At 42.6% G+C, this 27940-nt stretch overlaps 1 protein-coding gene and 2 long non-coding RNA genes across 5 annotated transcripts; 2 read left to right on the top strand and 1 right to left on the bottom strand.

Annotated features, from left to right (window-relative positions):
• On the bottom strand, positions 1-27889 carry ABCC6 (ATP binding cassette subfamily C member 6). Of its 3 annotated transcripts, XM_074885480.1 has the most exons (31): positions 27767-27889; positions 26347-26523; positions 25878-26003; positions 25089-25226; positions 23892-24017; positions 23253-23314; positions 22325-22456; positions 21526-21738; positions 19704-19881; positions 19083-19244; positions 17421-17513; positions 16638-16841; positions 15892-16038; positions 15083-15170; positions 14716-14785; positions 13875-14001; positions 13217-13393; positions 12635-12802; positions 10979-11162; positions 10428-10491; positions 9803-9926; positions 8467-8674; positions 7083-7393; positions 6132-6331; positions 5349-5475; positions 4633-4734; positions 3765-3911; positions 3049-3207; positions 2656-2822; positions 2000-2194; positions 1-1450 (listed from the first exon to the last, which is right to left on the bottom strand). In XM_074885480.1, exons 1-31 carry the CDS (start codon positions 27818-27820, stop codon positions 1342-1344), a joined length of 4539 nt encoding a protein of 1512 aa, XP_074741581.1. In that variant the 5' UTR covers positions 27821-27889; the 3' UTR covers positions 1-1341. The 3 variants fall into 3 exon arrangements, with proteins under 3 accessions (XP_074741581.1, XP_074741583.1, XP_074741584.1); XM_074885482.1 differs by lacking the exons at positions 8467-8674; positions 9803-9926; positions 10428-10491; XM_074885483.1 differs by lacking the exons at positions 25089-25226; positions 25878-26003; positions 26347-26523; positions 27767-27889 and having other exon boundaries at positions 22325-22475; positions 23892-24428.
• On the top strand, positions 12046-17386 carry LOC141950534 (uncharacterized). Its single transcript, XR_012631074.1, has 3 exons — positions 12046-12544; positions 14581-14703; positions 17272-17386. It is a non-coding gene; the product is annotated as an uncharacterized LOC141950534 (long non-coding RNA).
• Positions 21704-23333, top strand: LOC141950533 (uncharacterized). Its single transcript, XR_012631073.1, has 3 exons — positions 21704-22238; positions 22365-22482; positions 23257-23333. It is a non-coding gene; the product is annotated as an uncharacterized LOC141950533 (long non-coding RNA).
• Positions 27890-27940: the final 51 nt, after the last annotated feature.

Raw genomic sequence — 27940 nt, 5'->3', positions numbered from 1 at the left:
TTTCAGTACTTGATTCTATTTTTATTTCAGCTTTCTAGAAAATGAAGTGCTTTAATAAAAGTCACAGTAAACAGCAGTATCTCACTGTGTGATTTGTTTGTCACGTTGTCTTGTGATTCCTGAGGAGAGACGTGGGAACCGCTCTGACCGCGGCACTGCAGGAAGCCCAGCAAGGCTTTGCTTTCAGCTGCTGTTTTACTTTGTTAAAGTAACACCTGAAAGATGACCACGTCAGGGGCTCTGCGGCACCGGGGTGGCACGTGCAGGAGGTAAACTTGCACTCAAGAAGAAAACCAGAAATGAACCACCAGGTCGACAGGTAAGTCCTTGCTGCTTCCCCCATCTCCAGGCTACCACGCTGCAGGGATCAGAGGAGGACAATTCCCACCACACGAACTCCTTGTTGCCAAATTCAATTCGGAAATGTTGGCATCGGTGTTTGGACACGCTCTGCTGTGACCAGCTGGCATTTGGCAGCCGGGCTGCTCCAAGCCTTCAAGCAGAAGGAACGATGCTCTGCTGCCCAATCCCAGCCAAGTGACTCTCCTGCATCAGCAAGCCTGTGCCTAAGCTGGCTCGCTCTCTTCCTCCGAGCAGCCTGTCAGCTCTGCACAGCGTGGTTCACTCAGGGCCCTCCAAAGCTGACACGGAAAGAGATGGAGTGGGTCTGATCCCCGGCTGCGACCACAGGCAGCCCCCAGGCAGCTGTATGCTCTTGGGCTTAGTGGCATCCCACCTCCTCTTCCCTGCTCCCCCAGTGTCTGGGCACTTGGGGTGACTAGATCCATCTGCTGCCTTGGAGTCCACATCTGTGTCAGAACAGCGTGCAGGTGAGCAGTCCCTAAGGCATTGGCTAAATGCTAAATTTTTTCTGCCTGGAACTTAAGACAAGCTGTAAATAGTTAAGTTTGCTTACTACCACTTAAATTCTTGCTTGCTGCCCATAAAATCTTGCTGGCTTTTAAAAATGATCTGTATAATCTTTAAGTATGGCAGTATATTTGGGCTCCATTATAAATCAGAAATGTTGTGGTCTCTTTCTTTTGGCCTGTTTGCTTTTATACCATAAAAGCAACAAGGCATTTAAGTTCTGGCTGGCTCATTTTCAGTGGAAAAGTGAGATTTTGGTATCTGGAAACATAATGAAAATGGAATTGCGAAGTTTCCTACAGAAAAAACATGTATCCCAAGTCATCCCTTTTCATCTGCTCACTGCGGTTACAGCTCAAACAAGATTTGGTTGCGTGTCAGGCATTTTAGAGTGAAACAAAGATAACTCCATTATGAGATCAATTATTCCCAATAGTGGTGGGGTTATGGTATGTATACTCCATGAATGAGTCACGCAAGGCCCGATTCTTCCATCAGTCTGTAGAACAGTCCCTTCTGAGCTATTAAGTGTTCCACAGTATCAAATTCAGCTATCTGACCATTTTCCAAGACTAAAATCCTGTGAACATTAAAACAGAAATGTAAGCTTGGGGATATAGCAGCAGCTGTAATAAACTTAGTTATTTCTACTTATTTTAGAAATAATTTTAGTGCATGTTATTCAACCAAGCTTCCCAGCAGCTTTTCAGCTGGGAAACAGCTGTGGGATAGAAGTAAGTTTCTGTTGAGTGACTATTCAAGTACTGAGTTTGTGGGAGGAGAATTTTTTGGCAACTGAGATTGGAGTAAGATTTGTGAACCTGTATTTTAGCTTCACGATTTTGAGATGATGCAAAGAGCTGTAGCCATGGTTTTGCTATCAGTGGGGGGAAAAAGGGGTATGACACAGCATGAAATGCATCATGTGGGACTAAATGATCTTTGATTAACCTATTGGTGCTTGGCTCGTTTAAGATAGCTCGTTACGATCTCTATAGCAAAGCTTTGAGGGTTAAACAAGAAAAGGACTGAAATGAAATTGCTGTTCACTGACACTGTGTGGTTCATCTAGTTCACACAGGTTGCCTGTGTCTGTCTTCCTCCTCAGGAAAGTGGCTGAAGAGATTACCTGTCACAGTCCATGATGGTGTTTATCCGGTGAGCTATTGTTAACACTGTGCTGCCTTTGAAGTGGGTCCTCAGGGTGGATTGAATCTGAAGATCAGTTTCAAAATCTACTGCTGCTGTGGCCTCATCTAGAATGAGGATTTTGGCTTTCTGGAGAAGTGCTCTGGCCAGACAAACCAGCTGTTTCTGACCAGTGCTGCAAGTGAGAAAGAGGGATGGTAAACAGAGCAGCAGTCACTTTTTCCTGGGGTCAGAATACGTGATTAATTAGAAAATAGCAATGAAAAGGTGATTGTTCCCTTTCCCTGAAAGGGTGATCGAGGCTGTTGGCACTGCCAATTAACAGCATGAAATAACCTAAGGAAGTGAAGGGACTGTATTACTATAGCACCCTGGAGACCTGCATTTGGAACAGGATTCCAGTGTTTTAAGTGCTGCACAAACACAAGCCACCACAATGATTAAGTCTCAAAGGTCTTCCACTTGGTGTCTTATGATTTGATTTCATGCTGCTAAACAGGACAATAATGCAGCAATTTGCATTTTTTAATTTTTTTTTTTTTTTTAATTTATTAGACTCCTTGTCCCGCTAGCTCTCTGTTCTCCTAGCCCACAGGCTGGCACTGTCCTGCCACTGTGTTTCGGCAGATGAGGTACCTTAAGTTTTCCCCTTGGTCAGTGCACTTATATTCCAGCTGATCTGGCAAATCTGCAACAAAGTTCTTGAGCTGAGTCAGTTCCAGAGCTGTCCAGATGTCTGCATCACTGTATTGGTTTAATGGGTCGAGATTCATTCTTAGAGAGCCAGAAAACAAAACTGGATCCTGAGCACAGAGACAGTACAAACAACTCCTGAAATTAATTATAAAAACGAGCTCTCTGGTTTTTCCCTGCTGGGCTAATGTCCTATTGAAGGGAGACTAGCATGGCGTAGAGGTTATTTCCAACTTTGAAATTTCTGAATGTCCTGCCTCTCACAGAATCTATAAATTCTTCCTAGGTGTAAAGACTTACAACACTGCTAAAGCATTTTGGAAATTAATTTCATACCTGGGGAATGACAGTTATCTTGGTTCTAAGGTCATGGAGACCTAGCTGAGCAATATTTAGTCCATCAATTAGGATTGCTCCTTCCGCAGCTTCCACCAATCGCAGCAATCCCACAGCAAGAGTAGATTTCCCAGCTCCTGTTCTTCCAGTTATGCCGATCTGTAAAGGGCAATGGAAAGCTTTTGGTTTTGATGTTGACAGTTTTCTACAGTCAGAAAGACCTATCATGTAGCTCCTCTTGGCCTTTTAAAGAGAGACAGCTTTGCATGGATCAAATCTTCAGGGCTGTTCAAGATTTGCATAGTCTAGGAATACATTCTTAAAGCAAATAATTTATAATTCGTAGTTGTTTCATATGAAAAGGAATCTTGAAAGTCTTTGATGGGAAGAATAACTAAAAGACTTGGCAGCTAGAACAGGGCCTTGATGTGGCACTAGATTTAAAAAGTGAAATTCTTTTGCTGTAACTCTGCTAACCTTCTGTGAAATGAAATGTCATTCAGAAGAATGTCTAGTGTATGCAGCAATCCTGGAAACACTGCTTTGTACTAGAATAGGTGTGCAGGGTGATAGATGGGCTTATACCTTACTGCACCTTTCACGTGTACAAGTTGCTGTACCTTGGCGTAGGGCAGGGACTGTATCTGCCCAGGTCTGATCACTGCAAAGCACTGCTCACACTCTGCAGCTCTTCTGAAACGAGTGGCTCTGCTTACCTTCTCTTGCCCATTGATGGTTAGGTTGACCTGCTTCAGTGCTAACTCCAAATTTGGCCTGTATCGCAAACTATAGTTTCTAAATTCAATTCTTCCGTCAGTGAGCCAAACGTGACCTTGAAGTTTGCCATTCAGAGTCCAGGGTGCCTGAATAGATGAAAACAAACAACAATGTATAAAGCTGATTTAAACTACCAAATCAAGTGGCCATACTGAAAGGGAAAGCTTATGAAGACATCTGTGCCAAATTCCCCCAATCTATTTACTGTTTCAAAAGATAAAAAGGCCTCTCACATTCATATTGCAAATCCTTACTTTTTACTTTATGCAAAGATGCTAATCGTCTTAACTGAAAATGGGGATAAACATTTGTTTGCATGTCAGAGTTCTGACATTATAAGTGGTTCAATAAAAAAAGATTTATATGTCCCTGTAAACAGGACTGAAAGTCTCCTTTAGTAGGATCTCTGGGCAGTATATGGAGAAATAATTTTAATGATTACAGAACAAAAATGATTGACTTCTAGTGGCATCAGTTATCAGAGAGTTGCATCTGAATGCGTGCAATAAATACATACTCCAAATATGGGCAGAAAATACGGCTCATTCCATGAGTGTTACCAAGTGAAGCTATTTTAATGACAATCTAATGCTTAACTGTCTTAAGAAAATAATGATGATCAGAGGTTATAAAACAAGTCTAGTCAGCTGGATAAAAAAACAAATGCTGCAGTTTTTTTAAAGGAAACATAACTGGTGTTTTAGAAGGGAAAAACGAGGGGTTTTGTCCAGGTGGAATAGAAAAGTTACTGATTTAGTTCGCAGAGATGTTCACTTCTGCTAGTAAGGTCAATAGCTGGTTAGCTACCTCCTTAGGAGTCCTCAAGTATTCTCTCACTCTCTCCACAGAAACAATATTGTTCTCTATTTCCGTCCAGGAGCGCACCATCCAGTTCAGAACACCAGTTATCTAGCAGAAAGAAACAGAGCATTAGGACAGATAAAATAAGTCTTGACCTATGCTTGTGAGGTACTTGGTACTTTGTCTTAGTGTTTATTTATAAAGACCTCCTCATCATCTAATTACTTCAGAAATCATCCCTTAAAAGGCTAAAAAATAACCATGGATCCTTGTGAAGGTTCATAAAGCTGTGTTTAAAGAGCCTAGCCAGCTCTGCCCCCCCCCCCCCCCCCCCAGCTTCTTCTCAGCAAGTTTATAGAGAATGAAATGCTGCTGACTTACATGCTAAAAGATAGTGTAGCTTTTCTTAGGCTATTGTGTAACTAGTCTACAAGCAGGTAAGACCTTGCTTCAGTTGCTCAGAGCATGCTGTGACCTAAGTATGAGTTCAGATGCAGGAGGAAAATGATGGCTGGTACATGTGTTTGAGGTTCATTCTCTAAGGGGCTGTGTGCTCCAGATGCTCTGGGTTTCAGCAATGACAGGAGGGTTTGGTAGGAGGAAGCATCTAGAAACCACAGAAATAGTTTGTGATTTCTTAGAAATTAAAATGGTAGCAGAAATTAAAATGCAAGTTGCTTTTGATGAAAGGCAAGCATGGTATTACTTCAGTGCTGAGTTACCTGAAGAGCACATGAAATGGAGAAGCCAGCAGTTCCGGGACTAAGATGTGTTCTGCCCATTGCTGCAAATAGTGCTGCAAACAGCACGATGCCATTGCCTAGAAACTCCAGGTTTGTAGCAAGCCACCTGCAAGAGATGGAGAGGACAGGGCTGTTGCTAGGTGCCCTCTTCCTTTCTCCCAAGAGAATCCGTGATTGCTTTTGCAAAACACTTGTGGAGCTGCTGGGGTATAGGATGCTCAACAAAGCTCTTGTGCCCTGGTTGCTCTTATCTAGCCACCTTGGAGCTCATGAATGGTGCCAGTCTGTCCAAGCTGGTTGGCTTGTGGTCTCTGCTAGGATTTTCTCCAAGGGCTGTTGGATGAGAGCAGCCACACGCAGTTTCTTGGATGAGTTACATACTCCTGGTCTTCCTCACTTGTGGCTGATGGCTCTATTGTCTGATGGGTTCTGCCTACACCACAGGCCTCATGCACTCTGTCCCGTGAGGATGGGCCTCACCAGGCAGGTACTGCAGCTTCCTGCGTTTTGGGCACCAACTGATACCTCTAGCAGTGTGTCAGTGTGTGTGTGCTGCCATGGGAGCATATGGGTTGTGTGAGGGGCATATTGCCAGAGAGGGGCACAGTGGGAGTGATAATGAAGGAGACTACCCCACCCCAAAACACTGTGTGCTACTGTATCATCTTCTGTGTACCTCCACCCAAGCCCCAAGAGCTTACAGCTTCACTCACCAAGGCCACGGGAATACAGGATCATTTTCTTTACACTGCAGATTTGTACCTGTCAGCAACTGCTCCAGGGAAGCATATTCGCTGATTCTCATCCACTAAAAAATTGCTCTTCAAAATAAACCTCTCCTGGTCCTTGTAAGCACGGATCACACTGCTCCCTTGGAAGGTTTCTGAAATGTGGGAGTAGATGGGTGATCTGCTGGCAGCCTCTGTGCGTCTCAGCTGGCAGGAGGTGATGACGTAGAAGTGCTGGTACAAAGGGAAATGGAAGGGGAAGTGATTTGGTGGTTTATGCTTCCATGGAGGTGCCCCACAGAAAATGTGGGCAGGGCTCAACAACTGCAATAGTACGTACTCTCCTGGTGTTAGAAAACCTCATGTGCAGGTAGGAGATGTCCTTAAAAGGTGAGGTAGCATTTCTGCCTGTGTTATGTCCTGTCTTCATTAAGAATAACCCCATGGTTAGTTAATGCAAAGAAGCCAGGGTACTCTGAACTCACAAAGCCTCTAAACTTGCATTTACTTTCTCCTGTAGACCAGCCCTTTGCTTGACGTAGAACAGAGGCACACTTGCGCCCTTATTTGCCCTTCCCTCATGTTCAGTCTTAGCTGGCAAAGTATTTGAGGTCTCAGACCCCAATGGGAGAGCTGCATGGCATATGTGGATATATTAAAAAGCAGTGAAGGAATTCTGGAGGAAAGAAAAAATGCCTTTGGTCTTAATATTTCATTTAAGTAATGGAGAGAAAGAATATAGCTCTAGGTGGGACTTGATCTGGACATCAGAAAAGCACAAGCCTCTGTGAGGTCTCTGGGATGCTTTGGAAGGCTGAGGTGATGTGGGAAGAGCCACTGACATTACTCTTGTTCAGATGCAATTCGAGGTGATGAAACTAGTTTCTGCATGACTCTGTTCTTAAGAAATGGAAGGAGGCTTTCTGCAGGGACACGGCCATGCTGCTTCAGCCTCTCCTGTCTGTGTATCTCTGTGAGCTCCTACCTGGAATGCAGCATAAAGAACAGTCAAGGGCACTATGGCCATTGCTGCTCTTGGTGTAGCCACTATAATCACAAGGTAAATCTCCAGCAAGTTGAACAAGAACCCCAGCAAGGACTTCAGCTTGTCAGGGATGACGGAATCAATAGCATCCATTTCTCTGGAGAAGCGGTTCAGTAAGTTTCCAATGGGTGTTTGCTCGAAGAAGACCATTGGGGATCTAGCAACGTTCCTCAGCAACTGCAGAAACAGCTTGTGCGATGCTAACACACCACCAAGAAGGACTGCTGCTGTGGAGGCAAATCTGCCAAGGGCTGTAATATAAAAAATAATAATTTTTACTAGGTCTGAACAAACTCATCTTGGAGTTCTACTTTGCAAGATTATGATTTTTACTTAGTACTGTGATTGCTATACTAGTTGAAAGGAGCTGACTTTCTCTTCGGTAGCAATTAAGCCAAACCTCAGAGCTGCAGGGTAAACTACCCTTTCTGTAGGGTAGTTACAGAGGGGTGGAAGACCTTCTAAGCAAGCTTGACGGGGGCCACAGATTCAGCAACTTAAACACACAGGACAAATCCTTTATTCTTCACAAAATGAGCTTGACTGGAATGACTTTGAATTACTCAAAGTCTTGGGTTTCCTGCCTCCAGATTCACTGTCGGCACAAAAGGGTACCCAACCCTTCCCACTCTTTTCAGCTTGTTCCAGTGTTTCTCAATCTTTTGTCACTTGGGCTGAGATTTTTCCAGATTTGATTTCTGTCCTAAAACAAGTGGTTTATTTTTTTAAAGGGTGACCAAAAGAATTGTGGCCATTTTAAAAGAGTAAGATTTAAAGAAATGTAGAATTCCATAAGTTCCTTTTTTTCTCTCAAAAGACCTCAACCAAGATTTAATTCAGCATGGAGAAGAGCCACCACTTGCACTTGGATACAATTCATTTATATTGGAGGAATGGAAAGGGATAAGAGGAAGAAAAATAGGCAGATGATGTTGGATACAAGGGGGCAGGATAGAAAAATAAGGATGTTCTAGTTCTTCCATTGCTGAATGTTTAAGGGCTCAGGTTATTTAGTTCCAGCAGGAAATATAGAGGAAGATGCTGTTCATCATGGTCTGCTGAAAGGCTCAGGAGAACTCTTCTAGCATACCATGAAGTAGAATTTCAGGCAGTAACACTGGAAATATTGTTCAGATCCCTTAGAAATCCTCTGTGCGTCAGAGCCTGTAGTTTTAGATCCCATGCCAAACCTTTAGGGCTGGTGCCAAAAGCCCAGGAGGCTAAAAGCCCATGGGTATGCACTTGTTTATATTCTGAGAAAACATCCTGGACATGGGAAAGGAAGATGGAAATACAGAGAATTAGGTGAGCAAGTTAAATGAACCTTGAACAACTCCTAGTGCACCAAAGACTCCAACTCTCAGCTCTGTGTGCTGTTGTGTCCTGTTGTGGACAGGGTCATCTGTCCATATGCTGAGCCAGTAACCACGAGAAAATGACACAGCTTGCTGACATGTGAACGACAGGATGATGTACACACACAGTGGTAAGCCTGTCGCCTTCAGGTAGGCTGCGTAAATCGAAGTATTAACCTAGAGCAAAACAGTTGGGGAGAAATAGGAGAGGTTGGGAGGATCAAGCTTGTTAGCAAGGAAAACCAGGTCTGAAACAAGGAATGATTTATTATAGTGTATCTACTTGGTTATCTATCATGGGCCATAGGAACCACGTTAATTCTTTTTTTGTTTTCCTCAGGGATGAATAATGAAGCCATGCTTAAATAAATCCATGGTGTTAACGAGTGATTATTATCAACTGATGAATGTTACTGCAATAGGCTCGTGTTACTGGTGGAATACAGGTAAGGCTTATGCCACGCAGTGGTTTTCATTTGTTCTTGGTGTGACTGAGAACTATCATGTATCCCACTGACTGCTCGTGTGAGTAACTGCTGATCAGCAGAGGTGAGATCCCAGTCTGGCTAATACTGTGCTTCTCTAGGGGAACAGCTGCCTCCTTTGGGGTGTCCAACTTCCTACTCCCATCTTCAGTTACCAGTGTGTAGCTTCAGCAGTTCGTTTCCTCCCCATGTTTTATTGCTGCTACCATGTTCCCTGAATATACACCTCATCTGTGCCTGACTCCTCGTAGCTGGAATCCCACACCTGCTTCTTTCCTTTCACAGTACCCTCCTTGCCTCAGGCTTTTGAGGTGTTTCCCTTGGGCAAGATGAGAACAGTGATGTGCCTTGTTGCCCCTTCCCACTAGCCTCAAGAGTTTGTGGACAGACTCAAGATTACAAGTTCCTTGTAATCTATCCTCTTCTGTCCCTTACCACTACCTCACCCTGATTGCCTCATTGCACTCTCCACCTTCAGGTCAACTCTTGAACTGGGATCTCTCTCCTCAAGTGGTTACAATTTTTTTTCCCCCTCTCATTTCCATAATGTGCTCTCTGCAATGTACGTGCATTATTCCTATTTTGGAACCAGTGCTTAGATCAGGGATCCAGGGAGATACAGTTTGCATAGAAGGTGCTACATAAAATAATGCTGAAATGACTTTGTCTCAATCTGTAGGGCAAACTTGTACTGCTCAGCTGACTTCCCTGGAGCTGCCCTGGTTGAACTTCGGCAGTGAGCTGACCTGCCTGCCGTGAGTGGGTCAGTAATAAACCCATGGTATGTGTCTTTGCCTTTAGAAGAAGGTGCTGTGCTTACCCTGCCACGCTGAGTTTTCTCTCCCTTGGTAAATCTTCCTTCGGTGGCTACAGCAGTGGTACAGTCTTGACTTACAGGAATAGTCTCCCTTCCCCTAGCAGATGATTTGACTGAATTGTCACTTCTTAAAGAAAACAAAAATATTTTCAATTTTTAGCCAAGGCAGTGAGTATTTTAAAGCTGGATCTCCTTACCCATCCATCCCTATATTCATGCCTATTTTGAGGGCTGCAGTTTTCAGGGTCCTCCAGAGTGACCCCAACCATTGTCCATATTTACCCCAGGGACTGGGCTCTGTCAGGCTATTAACAAACAGAAGCTTTCAGCATTCATTAGCTGTGGCTGGATTGAAATGAGTCAGACCTTACAGCCCCACTGGGAAGAGAACAGCAAGCCTTGTACATGTGGTCTGGAACAAATTCTGTCTCCTTGTGAAATAAGGAGAAAAATGTTAGTCAACCTCCATATTCAAGAGCAGTTTCTTACCTGTTCTTAAGGTTTGCTTGTTTACTCTTATTAATTTACAGATCAATCCCAAACCTGTATTGTACTCAGTAAGAACCTTCATGTAGGCTTATATGGGTTTTTGGAGCAAGTTCTTCAGTGTCTGAGACTTTAAGCTTACCTAAAGAGCTTCTCCTGTGATGGACCATTTCTAGAAGTGATGGTGTCTTTGGTGTCTTCTATAGCTGTCAAATAAATGCATTTTTTTCCTAAATGCTTTAGAATCCCATTTTGTCCTGTATAGCCTTTGAGAAACTGATAATAAGGAGGAAAGATTAATTACAAAGAGTTGTTTCTAAGGGTAGAAATATCAAGGTGAGGCTTGAAGAATAGCACATATAGTTGGTAATTCTGTTTACTGCCTGATTGTTGTCTACTAAGATGGAACTGTTTATTCAAGAACTGATTTTGAGGTGATGAGTCAGCTAATTTGACAAGCATAATTTTTCCCCATACAAAGCGACAGCTTACTGTGATTGGATGTCAGCTTTAGAAGTCCATAATAAAATAAATGTAAGACTGGCTTTTCCAGTTTTATTCTCTTTTCCCTCTTCCCAACTGTGAACAGCAGCAGACCCCCTTCCCCTACCAGTTCTTCAACGTTAAGTATAATATTAAGGAAACAATTGACTGATAGACCTAGGAAGAATGATTCCAACTCATTTGGGTTACCTGGAAAACTAGCACCTGCCTTCTCTTCTGGAGTAAAGTGTGAACGAAGAAATTCTGCAAAGGCCCCATTTCTCTGTAGAAGTTCTTGGTAGGAACCAACTTCTGAGATCATTCCATCCACCAGAAAGACAATGTTGTCCACTTGAGGCAAAATGTTGATTGTGTGAGTCACCAGCACACGAGTCTGGTTGAATAAAGAGGGAATAGTTACAGTTGTTCTGGTGTTTCCCTGCTCACTCGAGCAGTTGCAGTCAGCTGTCTTCTGAAGAAAGACATGTACTCAGTGTGAGCTATGATTATTACTAACTTGGAGATATTTTTGTTATTTATTCCCATCACTTCTGACTGTCTTTTTGCTGAAGTTTATCTTTGCAGCACAGCTTTGTGCCCATTTTGAAAGTGCAGAACTCGAGAGCAGAGGGGTGAATCAACTTGCTTTGTGTCACGCACACCATAAAAGAGTGAGGATGGGAACTGAAGCCTGAAGTCCCAGGCTAGCACCCTGTATGTAGGAGGACCTTTTGCTTGGCTCACTGAGTTCCATGTTGTTGGTTGCCCTCAAGCTGAAGCTCTTAAGTAGAATGATGTTAATTGGAGAGCATGTCATATTTATTGTCACTGATATCAATACTTCAGAATTAAATTTGTGCCTGAAAACTTCATCAACCTGAGTGGAGTTAGAGTGCAGCTCCTTTTCATTTCAATTTCTGAGCATATTTGCATGGATAATTACATGTAGGAAAGGACATAAGAAAAGTAGTTTTTCCCTAGATAATATATTGGCATGTTCTATATTTCTAATATACAATCAAGCCCTCTGAGTACTGCTTAAGTCCAATACATTCTTTCTTCACCAGTCTTTCTGTTTCAATACAATAATTACATTCTGATACTTACAACCTCCACATGAAGAGAAAGGTATTTGTAATCAGACATGGCTGTTTTAATTGGACTTTCTAATGAAAAAAATTACCTATTTTCTTTCTACAATGTGAAATTGAATCAAGTATTTGTAGGTAGTTTATACCGTGAAACAGAGGCTGTCCTAGCATCCCATCTCATGTAACCACATTTATTATCCAGATTGCTTGAGAGCAGAGAAATACCAAGGAAAACCAAAACACAACCAATGCAAAAAAGAATGGAAGAGAGGTGTTTAAGATGGATTTTAAGACTGAAGTTTAAATTATGAACATCTGGGTGATTAGAACTGTAAAGGCATCACTGAACTATTCAAAAGTGATGGGATTAAACATTTTGATAAGATACAATGAGCTGGAAGAGATCAGACAGTAAATCTCAAAAAGGAAGAAGGATAATGTCAATGGAAGACCAAAGAACTATAAACTTGCTGTAGAAGGCTGGAACTAGGCATGTGGTTTGCATGAGGATAAAGACAGTCTTTCAGGAGAGCTTAACTTTTCAGTCTTCCTCCTCCTAGGTGAGATTCACTGCAGGACTTCCATCTGCTGTGTGGACTGCAGAGGTTACCCATTCCACTTCCACTGTTGCTAACAGTAGTACCTGCTGTGACTAGCAAAAAGTAATTTGGGAGCCTTTGATAAAGTGAGTAACCCACATTAATGGAAACATTTCAGGGGCCCTGATAATTAGATACATTTTGCAGTCTTTTACAGTTCAGGATTTATAACACACCTTGTCCTTCAGTAAGCCGTTGGGTCCAAGAACATGTTCAAAAATGTGCTGTCCAACATGGGCATCAACAGCTGAAAGGGGGTCATCAAGTAGGTAAATTGAAGCATTTTGGTACACGGCACGAGCAAGGTTCACTCTTTGCTTCTGCCCTCCAGATATATTTATTCCCTGTAAAAATGCATTGACACTGTTTATTCCAAAGCTACAGTATATTTGCCAACTGTTGGCTCCATTTTACACTAAGGTTTTACGACTTCCTTATTTTTAAATCAGTACCTCTCCCTCGCTCCAAACAGGGCTCTTGAGATGCAGAGGCAGATTCTCTTGAGCAACTCCAGTCTCATGCAGAAGAGGACATAAAAATGACCTGGATTTGTTGATTTTTGTCTTAAGCATCTCTCATATCTCTGGTTAGGTCAAGAGGTGGGCTTCAGACCCCATTAAATCATGTCCTGACTTCTCAGAAATTACTAAGCACCTGCCTCCTGCAAGTTTAGTTCTTTTGTAGGTGTTTTAAGCAGGTCACCCAAAGCTGTAGCTACTCATGGAAAAGTTGGCCAAAATATGAACCCAAGCCAGTACCTTCTCTCCTATTTCACTCTTCTGCCCTGCAGGGAAGCTCTCCAAATCAGGTTGCAGTGCACAAGCATCTATCACTCTGTTGAACCATGTTTCATCTATCTCTTTCCCAAAGAGAATATTATCTTCCACTGAAGCATTTTGTATCCAAGGTTGCTGGGGGACATAAGCTGCAGTGTCCTATGAAAATGGAAGTGGAAGAATGTTAACAATCTTCTTCATAAGCTCACCTTGACACTGTGGGAACCCGTCTTTGAAAAAAAACTCTCCCAATTAGATTTATAGAAATCTGGAATGATCATCACCATTGATGGGTCTCAGAGGACTTTGCAAAATATGAGTCTGCACTCTCATTATCTTATAGAGGAGGAAACAGAGGTACAAGTACACATTGCAATTTACCAGGATGCCACTTCAGCTCACTGTCAGAGTGGGAAATGGAACTGGATCTTTGAAGTCCTGTTCCAGTTCCCATTCCTAAGGCCAGGCTTATCTGAGAGCTCTTAAGCACCTTCAGATAATTAAATGCGGGCTGCTACATACAGCTTTTGTTAAAATTCAGCAGTAAATGGGTTTTCATCAAATACCTGATGCCTTGGTTAGTACCTTACTGTTCCTGAAGACAGCCTAATTAGAAGCAAATGCTCAGGGGAAAATTTACCTTCATGGTCACGCAGCCATCTGTCTTCTCCAGCTCACCAAGTAATGCTGACAGCAAGGAGGACTTTCCAGCACCCACCTGGCCAACTACAGCAAGCAAGGAGCCTTGAGGCACCATAAGATTTATGCTATAGAGAAAAGATTAGTCTCTTATCACCTTTTAGATACACTTTTCTGAAAAGAAAATGACCAAAATTATTGCTGTTGTCTTGCAGCAATAAAAATGTACCAACTGAACCCACTGATTTCATACTGAAGCCTCAGTTGCACAGGGTTACCCTTCCCGTCATACTGACTTTTTGCAGCAGAACAGGACCCGTCCCTGCAAAGACACCTCCAACCAGAAAGTCTTCATCCACATCCCGATCTGAGTTTCAAACCCAGATGCCCACTCTGGAGACAGGCTAGTCCAAAGCACTGCATATAAAACATTCCTGCCAACATCAGAACTTTTCAACACTGTTTCTTCTCTCAAACTGCAATGCCTTTTGAAATAAGCATGTAGTGATGTCATATATTATATCTGTATACCACCAATTCTACTTTTTTGACTTAAATTACTGTAATTTCATATTTGAACAAGAAAATTGTGTAAAGAAAGCAGTCCCCATATATTAAGGCAACATCCAGATATAGGCACCTTCCCCATTTATGTATTCCCAAGCATAAAAGCAAGATTACATTTTGTCTGACTTTGTTATTTTCAGAATTCAACATTAACTATGAAGCAAAATCAGAAGCCTCTAGATATTCCACACTGGTTTCATTTAGGCCCTGAGGAATTAGTTCATTCAGCATCCCCTCAACCTACAGAATTGAGATGACTAAGGGTAAGTCTGTACCTTCTAAGACAAGGAGAAGTTTCTTTGCTCCAGCAAAAAGTCCCATTTCTTATGGTGATACTTGCCTGTACTAAAATATGAGGAGAAATGGAACACTTGTAAATTCAAAGGTAGGTACAGAAACATCCCTATTTATATGACTTTATGTTTCAGTGTGGTTTTTTTGTTACATAAAATGAACCTTAAGTATGAAAAGGGGTTAATTACCAGATTAGATTTCATTGTTAGAAATAAATAGGCATGAAAGATAAAGTGACAGTAAGGGACAAACATTTTTCTCTCGACTATGGTAGGCACCCTAAGAATGGAAGCTGAACAATGGAAGCTATTCCTCTTATAAGACAACAACGCTGACACAAAAGCTCACCACAGTCAGAAGTGTTTCTGCTTGAGCTCTCAGGATTCAGTTCTTCCAGATTCAGAAAAGCTGCTAAGCGGTTTAAAGAAACTTTGGCCTGAAATGAAGAAGCACACAAAAGCATAAGATTTAGAATAGAAGGGTGGTAAAACTCAAAGTGAAGACTCAACTAGAAGACCCACTTAAAATGTTGACTAGGTGCTGTGTTGCAGATGCTGTAGGCTTAGATGGACAAATGCAGCTCTTTCTTATGTTAATTACCTTTCTTTCCACTTGGCTTAGCAAAAAACCATATTCTTCCCTGTGTTTTGTTTTCTGTTACACAGTGAAATTGGTGCTTTTTTCTCCAGTTCATCCTGCAATCTTTCCAGTGATTGTTTCTGTACATGAAGAGCTGTGGCAGTTTACTTGGGGTGCAAGAGGGAAATGAATTTCCCAATTACTTACTGGACAATGACTTGCTTTTTTCTATGGCCTGGGCTAGCAGGGTTTCCCCTGATCTCCCGTGGAGATTTTGCTCCATCTGTTCTGATTTCTGTGATTAAAAACAGAACTGGAAGCACCTCTGAAATCTAATGGTGCTTGTGATTGGTGCCAAAAGACTTGGTGGCTATTTTGTCAATATGTGGAGCCTTTCTGAAAAACAATGCTACAAAGTACCTTCAGCTGCAAGTCCTTGCACTTCACTGTTTCACAGAGCAATTGAATAGCTAGCCCTGACATTCAAAGCCCTAAGAAATCCCTACCTTTACCTGTTAATGGTGATATATAAAAAACCACTTATGGCCAAAGAAAGAGGAACGTAGCCTGCAATTAACCTGGACAGCAGCATTTATGGAGAATGGCAGGAAGGAGTGCGCAGTGTTGAGAATGTTGATCAGTGTTAAAGATACAAAGGCCTTCTGAGCATCCAGGACATGTGTGTTATCCACCAGGGTGTAGACAGCAAACATGACAAAGGCAATCTGAAAGGGAGCAAAAGAAAAGCAAACCATTTGCTTCAGACAGGGAAAAGAATGGTTCAAGGATTGACAGGCCCCTTCCTAAAGACTCTGGAACCCACTTAGTTAAGTCCAGGCTATCACCCACACAAATCCTGCAAATATCATAGGCAAAGGTCTTGCATGTTGGTGACAAAACCAAGTCTGATCACTTGACGTTTGTTCTGCTTTAAGGAAGTCTTGGTGCTACAACCACAGCAAGGTGAAAGCACAGCCATTTCCCATTGAAAACACACATGGCTGAGCTGCAACAGCAAGTGCAAAAGCGGCTTGTGCAGATACTGACTGCCATGAACTCTGTCTAGCTTGGAGGTCTCCAGGTAGTTCTTGCAAAGCAGGCTGTCTGCCTGGAGCACATTGCCAGACCAGATGACTTGTCCACTGAACTCTTAGGACAGTGTAAATGTCTGTGTGGCTGATTCCACCAGGGCTCAGCAACTCCTGTGAGACCACCATCTCCTCCAGGCAGATAGCTGTCCCACAGGAAAAATCTGTCCAGACAGGAGTACAAAGAGAAATGGAAGTAATAGCACATGTTTTATGTAGGAAGGTGAACCACTCACCAGGAAAGTTGATGAATGGAAAGAAGCTAGAGATGCTGCAAAGAGAATCTGAGATCTTTTTAGGGCTTGAAGTTCTTGCTTCCGGATACCAAACACTTTCTCCATGAATGTTTTCTCCCAGCCATACAGTTTGATTACTTTAATGTCACTGAGAATGGCATTGGTGAGTTTGGCCCGCTCATCTTTATGTTTCATCTGGGTCTCCTGTAATAAATGTTTGAGTTTTATCATTTAATAGGTTGAATGTTTAACAGTGCAATTATTCTGAAAAAACACCTTATCTTTGCCTATGAATCCTGAATAAATTTCCCTGCAGTTGAGTTGTGTATACTGTTTTGCTTATGAATCTTCTAGGCTGGGAAATATTTTGCTGGCAATACATAAACCCCACAGAAGATGTGGGCAAACAAGGTAAAAGACGGGACATGCAAGATCTTACTCTAAACTTCAAGAAACTTTGCAGGCTTTCAATTCTTCTATGTTACTTCAGACAGTCATGGTCAGCATGAATAATAAATGTTAAGCCATCACTTGAATGTTTAATGTTAGTTACTTTTTGCTTAGTTTTTCTTTTTTTTCTTCTTTTTCTTCTTTTTCTAATGTTAGTTACTACTTTTTTTTTTTTTTCCCCTAGCATGCATGCCTACTGTAATAATCAGTAGCCTTGGGTTCCATGTGATCCTTTCCTGGAAGAGCATGGCAGCCCTTAGCTTAGATTTAAAAGCAGTATCCTAGTATAATTCAACTCAGTAAACCACTTCATTTTTATGAAGCAAAATGTACCTGAAACTGACTCCGCTTCTTGGTGATCATGAAATTCAGAGGCAAAAGAAAAAGGAATACAGCAATCGAAGTCAAGGCTGATGGCCCAAGAAGCTGCCAGGAGTGAAAAGGAAAGAGGAAGAACTTCTGGTGATTACTAGAAATGACTGTTTTCCATTCCTCTTCGCTCACCTTCCCTCTTACTTGAACTTAGGCCTAACACCCCTAGCGGCTTTAATCTTGCCTTTGCCTTTACTGGTAATTGTGCTCCTTAAGTACTGTGGATTGTTAACTCTGCAGGCAGGGTAACTCCTGCCATCACACTCTGCTGAATTTATTTGCTTCCCTTTTAGGAACTAGATTAGTGCTGAAAGCGATCCAGAAGCACGCTGGCAATTCCAAGTCATTTCTGTTTCTGCCCAGCTGTCCTTGGATGGGTTAAGGAGGACATCTTGTGGCTGGCATAAGTAAGTGACCCAAAACAAAACCAGATTTTGTTTAAAAAACAAACCCAAACCCTCAACAAACTATTCTTGCAGCATAAATAACCCAGCTTGTCTGAATTTATGTCAACTAGTGAGATGAAATGGTAGCATTATACTGTGCCACGTACTCTTGGGACAGCTCTTGGATACCAGGGCTCGTAATGATTTGCATCTCAAAATAGAGAGCTTTTTTCCTCATGGTTTAGTTATTTCTCTCTACAGACGGCTTACATTTGCTAGAGAGGTGAGTGCTGGTATACACAGACAGATAAAAGTATTCTCTACACAAATGGTCTATAAACACTAGCAAATAAAGTGTTAATTATGCAACCACATTCAGCTTGTCAACATCGCTAGAAAAAAGGATGATGATCATCCATGGTCTACACCATAGCTACCAATTTTCCAAGGTCATAGTATCCCGTGTGCCAGGCAAAAGCCACAGTCCATCCTGGTAAGCAAAGGAAGGTCTCAAAGGCCTCCGGAAAGCTCTTGAGAATCAACTGTCTTTACAGTGCTCATACTTCCATTTGGTGTGCTGCCAAAAACAGGGACTAAGAAATAGGGCTTTATCCTACCGACAAATACCATACACTGAATTAAGGGGGGAAAAGGATCTTTTAGATTATCACCCTTTATTTCTAATTCAGGTTTTTCTCTCTCCTTGATAAAATCCTTGATACCTGTGAAATTAAATGTATCCAATAGTCTTTTTCAATATCATATAACTTTGCTTCAAACTGTTTCACTGATCTTGTGGCAATCAGGCTTCAGGATGATGTCAAGTATTTCAGACCCTTTCCCTTTATGTTCTGTAATTATGTTAAGGAGCTGGAACTGGACTCTCAGCCTGCACTGGGCCACCACATTTTGCTTGAAAAGAGAGGTGACAGAGGAAAATCTGAGGCAGAAGTTTATCAGTCAGCTCAGAATAATCATACTCACAGTCTTTTCCCTAAAAGAGGCTGGATGCTGAGTACACAGGTGAGAAGATGAAGTGAAGGATCAGGTAAGGATTCTATACCAATAAAAATATCTTTTAAAAATAAAATTGAATCCACCATGCTACAGAACTAAAAAATATATGTCAATTTCAGGTTATTCAAACCAGCAAAGCTCTAACCAGAATTTTGAAAACTTCTTTTCCCTTGATACGTAGAATAGAAAGGGGTTGGTAAGTACTGTCATCATACTTTACCTGCCACAAGAAGACAAAGCAGATGATAATCCGAATAGGAGCAAGCCAGGTCCCATTAAAATAGATAATCAGATCCATTAGCTTTTGGACATCAACAGATATCAGATTAACAATTTCACCTACTGTTGCTGCTTTCCTTGATGCATTTGACATAACTAGGATCTAGACAGGGTAGAGAACAAAGGTGGTGTCAAACAACAGCTTTGGTCCAAAAAATCAAACAAATTTCTTCTCCTTATAAAGAAAGAAAGAAAAAGAGATGGAGAAAAATGTCAAATCCTAGATACTGAAAAGATGCTGTTGCCTGGGATATGTGACTTCACTTTAAGATGAAGAATGTACTCCTTTCCCTAACCATAATGTATAGCATAAACAAGTTTATGTTGCTTTTTCCTTTTCTTGGCTTTTCCTTCAGAGGTAAGATCTGAAAAACAAATAGTAAAATACCTCCCACGTACTGTTCAGAGATTAATATTGCACAAAATTACATCCTAAAAGTAGTTTGTAGTAACAGCCCCACTGATATTAAGAATGTATTGTACCATTACTGTACCAACAATGTCATAGCTACTAATGTAGGGCTAGAAAAAAATGAAGCTGGAAAAGAAGCTACAGACTCACCTTCCTGTACACAAGCCCTGTTACTGCAGTTTTCAGTCTCAACCCCAGAACAAGACACATGTACATATATCGTTGTTCAAACAGAGTCTGGAGACAAGCCAAAAGGAACATAGTGAAGGCATAGAAATAACCATGCCAGCTAGGTGCTTCTTGATCCTCAATGAACTCCAGGAAAAGGCTGCAAGACAGGAGCAGTATGTTGATGAATCCATGTAGAACTGATTGATTCCATGTAGAACTCATGCACAAATACAGGCTGGGCAAGGAGTGGATTGAGAGCATCCCTGCGGAGGAGGACTTGGGGGTGTTAGTGGATGGAAAACTGACTCTGAGCCAGCAATGTGTGCTCACAGCCCAGAAAGCCAACTGTGTCCTGGGCTGCATCAAGAGAAGTGTGGCCAGCAGGGCGAGGGAGGGGATTCTCCCCCTCTGCTCTGGTCTCGTGAGACCCCCCCTGCAGTGCTGTGTCCAGCTCTGGGGCCCCCAACATAAGAAGGACATGGACCTGCTCGAGTGGGTCCAGAGGAGGCCACAAAGATGATCAGGGGCCTAGAGCACCTCCCCTGTGAGGACAGGCTGAGAGAGTTGGGGGTGTTCAGCCTGGAGAAGCGAAGGCTCTGGGGAGACCTTAGAGCAGCCTCCCAGTACTTAAAGGGGGCTACAGGAAAGCTGGGGAGGGACTTTTGATCAGGGAGTGTAGGGATAGGACGAGGGGTAACGGTTTTAAACTGAAAGAGGGTAGATTTAGATTAGATCTAAGGAAGAAATTCTTTACTGTGAGGGTGGTGGGACACTGGCACAGGTTGCCGAGAGAAGCTGTGGCTGCCCCCTCCCTGGCAGTGTTCAAGGCCAGGTTGGACGGGGCTTTGAGCAACCTGGGCTAGTGGAAGGTGTCCCTGCCCATGGCAGGGGGGTTGGGACTGGATGATCTTTAAGGTCCCTTCCAACCCAAACCATTCTATGATAAATAGCAGACCCACAAAAATGCAGAGACACCAGGGATTTTCCTGTATTCTCTCTGGCTGGTATTTATCAGTAAAATAGTAGAAGAGTTGGAAAAACTGCTAAGTATCCTATATCTTATAATATCCTGATTTTTGACATTGACAATTGGTTTTGAAGCAATCTCTGATCTGAGCATTTTCTCAGGGGAGATCTCACTTTCAGTGTTAAGGATGGCTCCAAAATTTCATGAATTTGTCAGAAATATGCAAATTGGGAGCCATAATCTAAGGAAGTAATTGACATTTCCAGATCTTCTCTTAATGACTAAGAAGTGATTTTTGCCCTTGAAAATACACTGTAATGCAGGTTTGTGTTGTACCAACACAATCCATAAAGCATTATGTCAGCTGACTAAAGAAACTATTTAAGATGTGTAGGATGTACAGCTGTGCACTTTATAATTAGTTATACAATTTAGAAATAATTACTTATATAATTTATAAATAATAGGAGCCTTAAGACTAAGCGAGTGGCTGACAGCCTGTGCAAAAGATGGCATATGTAGAACCATCAAATAACTCACTCTTGTCCTCATAAAGCTGTCAAAGGCTTAGTGCAGCCTGTCCTTTCTGTTGTTGGAATACAGCAGTGGAGAAAGTGTGCCCAGCTCTAGACAGGGGTTTAGATTTTTTTCCCGCTGAGTTGACTGTGGGCTTAGCACAAACAATAATCCATCTCTTTTCATCAGCAATAGGAGATTTCAAAAGATAAGCCTTTGCGTGCCCACCTCTGTGGGTGCTGGCATACACATCTCTGTGTGAGCTCACGCACACAGTCTTGCATGTGTGATAGACATATGATATAAAAATGAACATACCTCAGTAACTTTGGGATGGAGAACAAGAAGACATCACAGATAACTAAGCAGACGGTGCTGAGAAGGAAATAGGTTCCAAACATACTCCAGAATGCTCTCAGTAAGGGCCCACTCTGACTGCGCTCTGATTGCAGTAGAACCTCTGTCTCTTCAGCTTCTGCTATGCCAGTTTCACTCTTCTGACCTTTTTTAAATATAGCAGACTCCCTTTTTCTAAAGAAAGAAACAATGAGAAAGCTAGCCACGATTGGAGAAAGCTTGGGAATCTCGTGCTTTCAGAAAATCATTAAGTATCTCACACTGGGTCTCATGCCATATCCAGTATAAATGCTCATCAAAAAATGATCCCTCTCACAAAAAACTTAGTTTCATGCTTCCAGGAATGGAAGGATGTTCATCAGATTTCAACACTTAAAATCAGATTTTGCACAAAGGAACTCACTCACTCAGTGCTCACCCACTGAAGAGTAAAAACCCTCAAGTTTTCATAGCAGAGTGTTACTTGGACCATTTTATACACACTATCCTTTTCTTCTTGTTGTCTAATGGACAAATAATTCAGTGGGATTGAATCTTCCAACTATTCTCTTGTCCAGGTAGGATGCACCTAGCAGAGCTTACATTCAGAGCCTGAATATGTGCTGAAGCATGTCTAGCACTCTGTGGGGAATGCAGGGGATCACAGCCTGTTCTGAGATGGCACACCAGCACCTGTGAGTGTATTTGCTTCTATGATCTAGAGGCAAGGGAGAAACTGCCCAGCTGAGCCCATAACATGCTCTCTTGATCAAGTACTCACTGCTGGGTTCTGCTGTGACACTTCTTCCACTCTCTCTCAGCCCAGGCAACAATTTCTTCAGAGGAGTCCTCTTTCCTCACTGGCCACAAGTCATCCACCCCCAAGGACTGCTGGTAGCCTTTCCGGATGAGCCTGGAGAACACACGAACTGCTGTAAGGTAAGCATGGAAGGATTGGTTGTGCACATAACATATTTGAAACAGATGGACTTTAAGTTAGTGCACCACAGTGAGCACACAGGAATGAACTTACACTACTCGGGACTGTCCTTTCCCAGAATGAATATGAATATTCAGGAACAGCAGTTTTGCTTCAAATCCCTATGCTATCTTCTGTCAATATAATGAGGATTTTCAAGTAAGCTCTAATTTCTAGTCCATACTGAGAGGTGGGTCTTGGGCAGTGGGGGACAAAGTTCAGTTTAACTTTGTGGCAGTGAAACACAGATGAGGCTTTATCATAGTGGACATTAGGCCTGAGGTATGTAACAATTTTTCTTCTGAATGCTAAGCAGCAGGCTGGGCCAATGTCTTCATTCGCTATTTTCCCGTTGCCCAGCATTTGTCACAGGAAGGTCTGGCCGGCAGACAGGGCTGTGGTTGGTGTACGGTGACCTTTTGAGATTGTCGAGGTCTATTTCAAGATTGGGAGGGCACTGGAAGGGAATTGGAAGGGACTTGAAAGGGGGAAGAGAATAATCTAGAATCACAAATTTGTGTTTTGAACTACTTTTCTCAAAGTAAATTAAATTTTTATAATTTGATCTTGTAAGAATACTTCGAGTCCCCAGAGAAAGAATTTAAATCCCCACCATATAAGCTAACTTGGGCGCTGAGTATTTCCTACTGGCTGTCATCTACACCCTCTCTTATGCTGTTGCTTTTTTCTGATATTCTAGCAAAAACATGTTTTTTCTGTGTTTTCTTACCCAGAGAACCACCAGTATGTGATTTTGGAAAGAAAAGAGCTGCTGGCTTCTGGACACTCATTCTGATGGGAGGAAAAAACATGGGTGATATTTATACATAGAAATGGGCATGTGTCAGATGAATATAATCCTCTTCTGTGCTTCCCCAGGAAAACAACTCAAAAAGTTACGCACACCCATTGACACTAACAGTGTAACCATATTGTGGAGGATCAATGGGATTGGGAGACTTTGGAGACTTAGACTTTGAATAATGTCTCAGATGGAGGAATAAAGAGTATCATTCTTCATACCCGAAGACAATTATTTTCTGAAGCACAAAGCTCTGCCATACTCGTACCTCAAACAGAGTACCGCTGCACAGAAGAGCAGGGGAAGCAATATAAGCCCTATCTACTGGTTTCAATTAAAATAATCATGAGTATGGATAGAAGAGTTTTTTAGTTTTTTAAAACATACATAAAGTGACAGAGTACTCTTATTCCAAATTCTGCTGATTACCTTTTAAAACTGTCATCCTTTATACAGAATGGTGCATCTTACATCTCCCAGATACTCATATTCCTGTGTATACCCATAAATTTAAATTCTTGTTTGAGCAATGAAGCAATGCATTATGAAAATCTATGTTATACTTACAGGATTGTTGATAGCTTTAGAGAAGAAGGGAGGGTGATCAACCAAGCAAAATAACACAAGTTCTCCTAGCACCAGGCTAGCATAAAGATAAGTTGTAATGTGGTGGAAATGGTCTTCCAGGAAGCCCTAAGAAACAGAATACTGTTGAGAATGAGGTAAGAACCTTAACATGAAATCGGTGGAGAAACATAGCTTCTCATGTTCTACCAGCCATAAGCTCTGAGTTTTGGTTCAAAACATGAGGTGCATTTATTTAAACTGTAGTTATGTAGAGCTACTTAAATAGATAAGTCCCCAAAATGGAATATCAGAAAATACTAAGTAATGGACACATTTATTATTTATAGTGACAGTTTTATCATGAGGCTTCATAGCAGTCTCATGAAGTCAGACGTCCACATTGCATCATTATTCAGGGAACTTTGGGTGCTCTGAGGGATAGAAGTTCCTTGCTCACCTAGTGGGATAAGTTGTTGATATAATAAAAAACCTGCCCGCTTTTATTATAAATGGTGTGTCTAAGGGGCTCCATGTGGGGTGCTCTTATTAATTTTGTGAATGAGAAAAACCAAGGAAAAAGTCTGAGTATTTTTGGAAGCGTATTTTGGTAGCAAGAAGTGGCAAAGTGTCATTTCTACAAGAGGTCTGGTGCCTGAGTATCATTCAACACAGCAGGAACAGGTAAGTTCCCAACTGTTTTGTTTAGTGGCTGCTTATTATTCCCCTATTACTTAAACACACAGGTAGCACAAACTTTTGTTTATTCCTTGTTGTGATGGAAAGGTACAACTGTTCACCTGGGGAAAACGGCCACTGACAGTAAGTCTCAGATGTGTAAACCCAGCCAGCACTCCTCCACAAATAAACGTTCACCACAAATACTCAAATTATAAAAATGTTTATCAACATATTTATGCTGATACAAACTCTGGCCTAAGGCCATTTTTTAGTGACAGCGTTTATGTTCATTTTGCTTTTATTCATATATGAAGTTTGCTGAGCTCTCAGAAAACCACACTATGTCTACATTAAAAGGCATAACATTGATGGAGATGACAAAGTGTCATCAATCATTTTTCGCAGCACATATCTTAAGAGAGGAATTTGCTTCTCCACCTCCCAATCAATGAGGCAAAAAGAGCCCTGTTGTTTAGAGACTTCATCCCCTGCACATTAAAGATATGTGATTTCACTTACTCTTTCCAGGGCATGTTGGACTTTGGAACTAAACATCACAACTGCAGTCATGAATGAGAGCAGCCAGTAAATCAACAGGACACCTGAAGACTGGATGCCCATCATTCTTTCCACTTGGGTAAGGAACATGGCAAGGATCTGTGAGGAAGTATAAATTTTTGTCCAAATAAATAGCTGGTAATGGAATGCCAAACATTATTATCAAATTAATGGATACAATAGAGAAAAATCAGTTAGTTGCCTGACCAAATATTTCAAGATGTTCAGAGCTGCAGTATTGTTCCTAAAAGGCTAAAACTGCAGAGCATTATATGCAATTTTGCAGTCAAGAATGCCTCTCCAGAAAGGGCAAGTAATGAAACTACAAGTGGACCATCAGGCTGGGAGGATCTAGGCTATGAAGATGCAATGACAGAAGAGGAGGATAAGCATTTAGATTGAACAGAAGTCCCATTTCATTCTAAACCATAGTAAATTGCATACTGTGGTTATGAAAAACTAGGTCTTGTCTTCTTGTTGTGAGACCTCTTTCTAACCTACTGCTACCTCGGCTCTTGCGAGCTGTACTCTGCCCACAGGGCTCTATACGGTAGCTGTAGACCCAGTGGTCTGCCCCAACTCCAAGCCCCTCCTGCATCACGCAGCAGAAACTCACAAAATGAGTCTCCAGCCTTGTACTCCCCATCAGCTCTCTTTGTGCTCAAAGATACTGAGAAACATGGGAAATACAAGATCTGCCCCTGGAGGCCTAAGCTGAGCCACATGCAGCCAAAACAAAGGAAGAATTACCATTGTGATTCCCACCACAGCAGGGCCGATGAAGAATGCCAGAGCCCGTGGGATTCCTTGGCTTACCTCCCACAGTACAAAGAAGACATTAGAAAAACAGAGCATTACCAGGATGCATCCAAGGACCTGGGGCAGAGACAGCAAACACATGTTGGAATGGACTGAAATGATGATGGAACAATCTACCGAGCTGAATGCTCCAAGCAGCCTGGGTGGCAACACTGGAGAGGTGGAAGCACAGATTTGGGACAGAGTGTGTTACGGGAAGTAGTGGGGAACCAAACAGAAGTACAGGGGAGAAGATCTTATGACAGTTTTTCCTAAAACTTTACTTGATTTATACTGACCTACTTTACCTCAGTCAGTAAACGTCAAAGCAAACACAGAAATGGATCATCAGAAAAGAGTTAATGATTTAGAAAAATTAAGTTCTGTGATGTTAGGATCAAACCCCATCCTCCACTCTTACCATTTTGGCTTTGAAGACGTGGGACATCCTGATATAGCCTTTGTTTTTGTGTCGAAGATACAAGTAGTAGAAAGGAAAACAGATCCAAAGATAGGCACAAGGTATCCAGGCAATAACTGTACTCTCAAAGCACCAGGTAAATCTTGGGGTGTTTGTATACCACGTCTGGTTCCAGTCCTGTCACAGAATCAACACAGAAGTGAAACAGTAAAGCTAATGTATGCAGAATTTCACCAGCTAATGCAACAGGTGAGATCTACTCTAATGTTAGAGGAATTTGATTTATGGTTTCAAATGTAAAAAACAGTTGGCAACAGAGGGGCTGCTGAAGAATAGTAAGGTGTCACAGGTGAGGGAGGGAGGACTCAGCAGTAGCATTTTGGAGGAAATGGAAGTAGAGAAGGAGAAAAAAAGGTTGGAAAAGTAAAAGATGCCAAAGGAAGGCATCATCTATCACAACTAGAGAGAAAAATAAAAGAGGAAAATTAAGTTATTGAATATGGAATGAGAAAAAGTAATTTGGGAATAAAAAAGATTATTGGCATTTGGGAACGATCAGAATAGTCAGTAGGGAATAACCTGTAAAATGGAGGTTAGGAGGAAAGAAGTATCCTAGTGCATGAACTACATCACGACTGCATTTCCTCAGCTGTATTTATAATCTGGTTGTAATTTTCTGACTGAACAAACACTTAGATCTCATCCGCTAACATAGTAGCAAACTGTAAATGAACAGGCGAGGGTATGTTTTCTTCAGCAGCTTGTGGAGGTGGTTCAAGTCCTTTATGTGGAAGATACGATGCAAAGCAAGGCTAGGGGAAAGGAATCACTTGATGAAAAGAGGAAGCAGATAACTGCTCACAATTATGGGAGTTTATCAGCCTTGGAGATGGAAAGCCCTGTGAGCTGGACTGATCAACTCATTAAAACCCTTTTAAAGGTATTTCCGTAGCGGGTCATCCAGCAGATAGTTTCTCAAGACGCTAAAGGGACTAATTCCAGCGCCCTGCCAGCAGTGCAGCCGGCCTGCACCCCCCCACGCCCCTCCCATCCAATTTACTGTAACTGGATAAAGACATGACTGTCCTCCATTTGGGTGAAAACTTGTGTCTGGGAGGCAAAGTCCATCACAGCAGGCACCTCTCCTGGAAACAACTTCACTTTACAGCGTGTCACCCGCCTGACTCAAGCACCGCGCCGGCACCTGCTCGGCGGCAGGAGGGTCCGTGGGTCGGTGTCGCCCCGCGGAGCGGCTCCCCCGGCCCCACGCAGGAGGAGCCCGCGCACCCCGCGGCGGGGCCGGGCGCCACCACAGCTCGTTCCCCCCGCGGGCTGCTCGCTCCCGGCCCCGCTCTGACCGGGCCTCCGAAGGGGCGGCCCGGCAGCGGGTCGGTGCCGCGGCGCTCGCTCGCTCACTCACCCAGAGCCCGGCGGAGCCCTCCCGGGAGCCGCACAGCCCACCGCCCGCCACCATGGCGCCCGCCGACCTGCCCCGGGAGGTGGCGGGCGGGGCGTCGCGGCTCGGGCGCCGCCGGGGCGGCCGCCTGCAGCCCCGGACCCTCCGCTCGCTGCCCCGGGGCGCGTCTCAGCGCCG

The sequence above is a fragment of the Strix uralensis genome, chromosome 16 (genome assembly GCF_047716275.1).
Source record: "Strix uralensis isolate ZFMK-TIS-50842 chromosome 16, bStrUra1, whole genome shotgun sequence".
Taxonomy (NCBI): domain Eukaryota; kingdom Metazoa; phylum Chordata; class Aves; order Strigiformes; family Strigidae; genus Strix; species Strix uralensis.
The sequence above is the reverse complement of the archived record's forward strand: the minus strand, read 5'-3'. Positions and strand labels throughout refer to the sequence as shown.

What these genes read in the sequence shown, in the direction of transcription:
- ABCC6 (XM_074885480.1), bottom strand. Translation starts at nt 27,820, where the DNA reads ATGGTGGCGGGCGGTGGGCTGTGCGGCTCCCGGGAGGGCTCCGCCGGG. An exon ending in TCCATCCCAAAGTTACTGAG is followed by an intron (nt 19,882 to 21,525) that starts GTATGTTCATTT and finishes CCTGTCTTGCAG; the next exon opens with CCTTTTCCTGGAGTTCATTG. An exon ending in ACGGCTTACTGAAGGACAAG is followed by an intron (nt 11,163 to 12,634) that starts GTGTGTTATAAA and finishes TTATTCAACCAG; the next exon opens with ACTCGTGTGCTGGTGACTCA.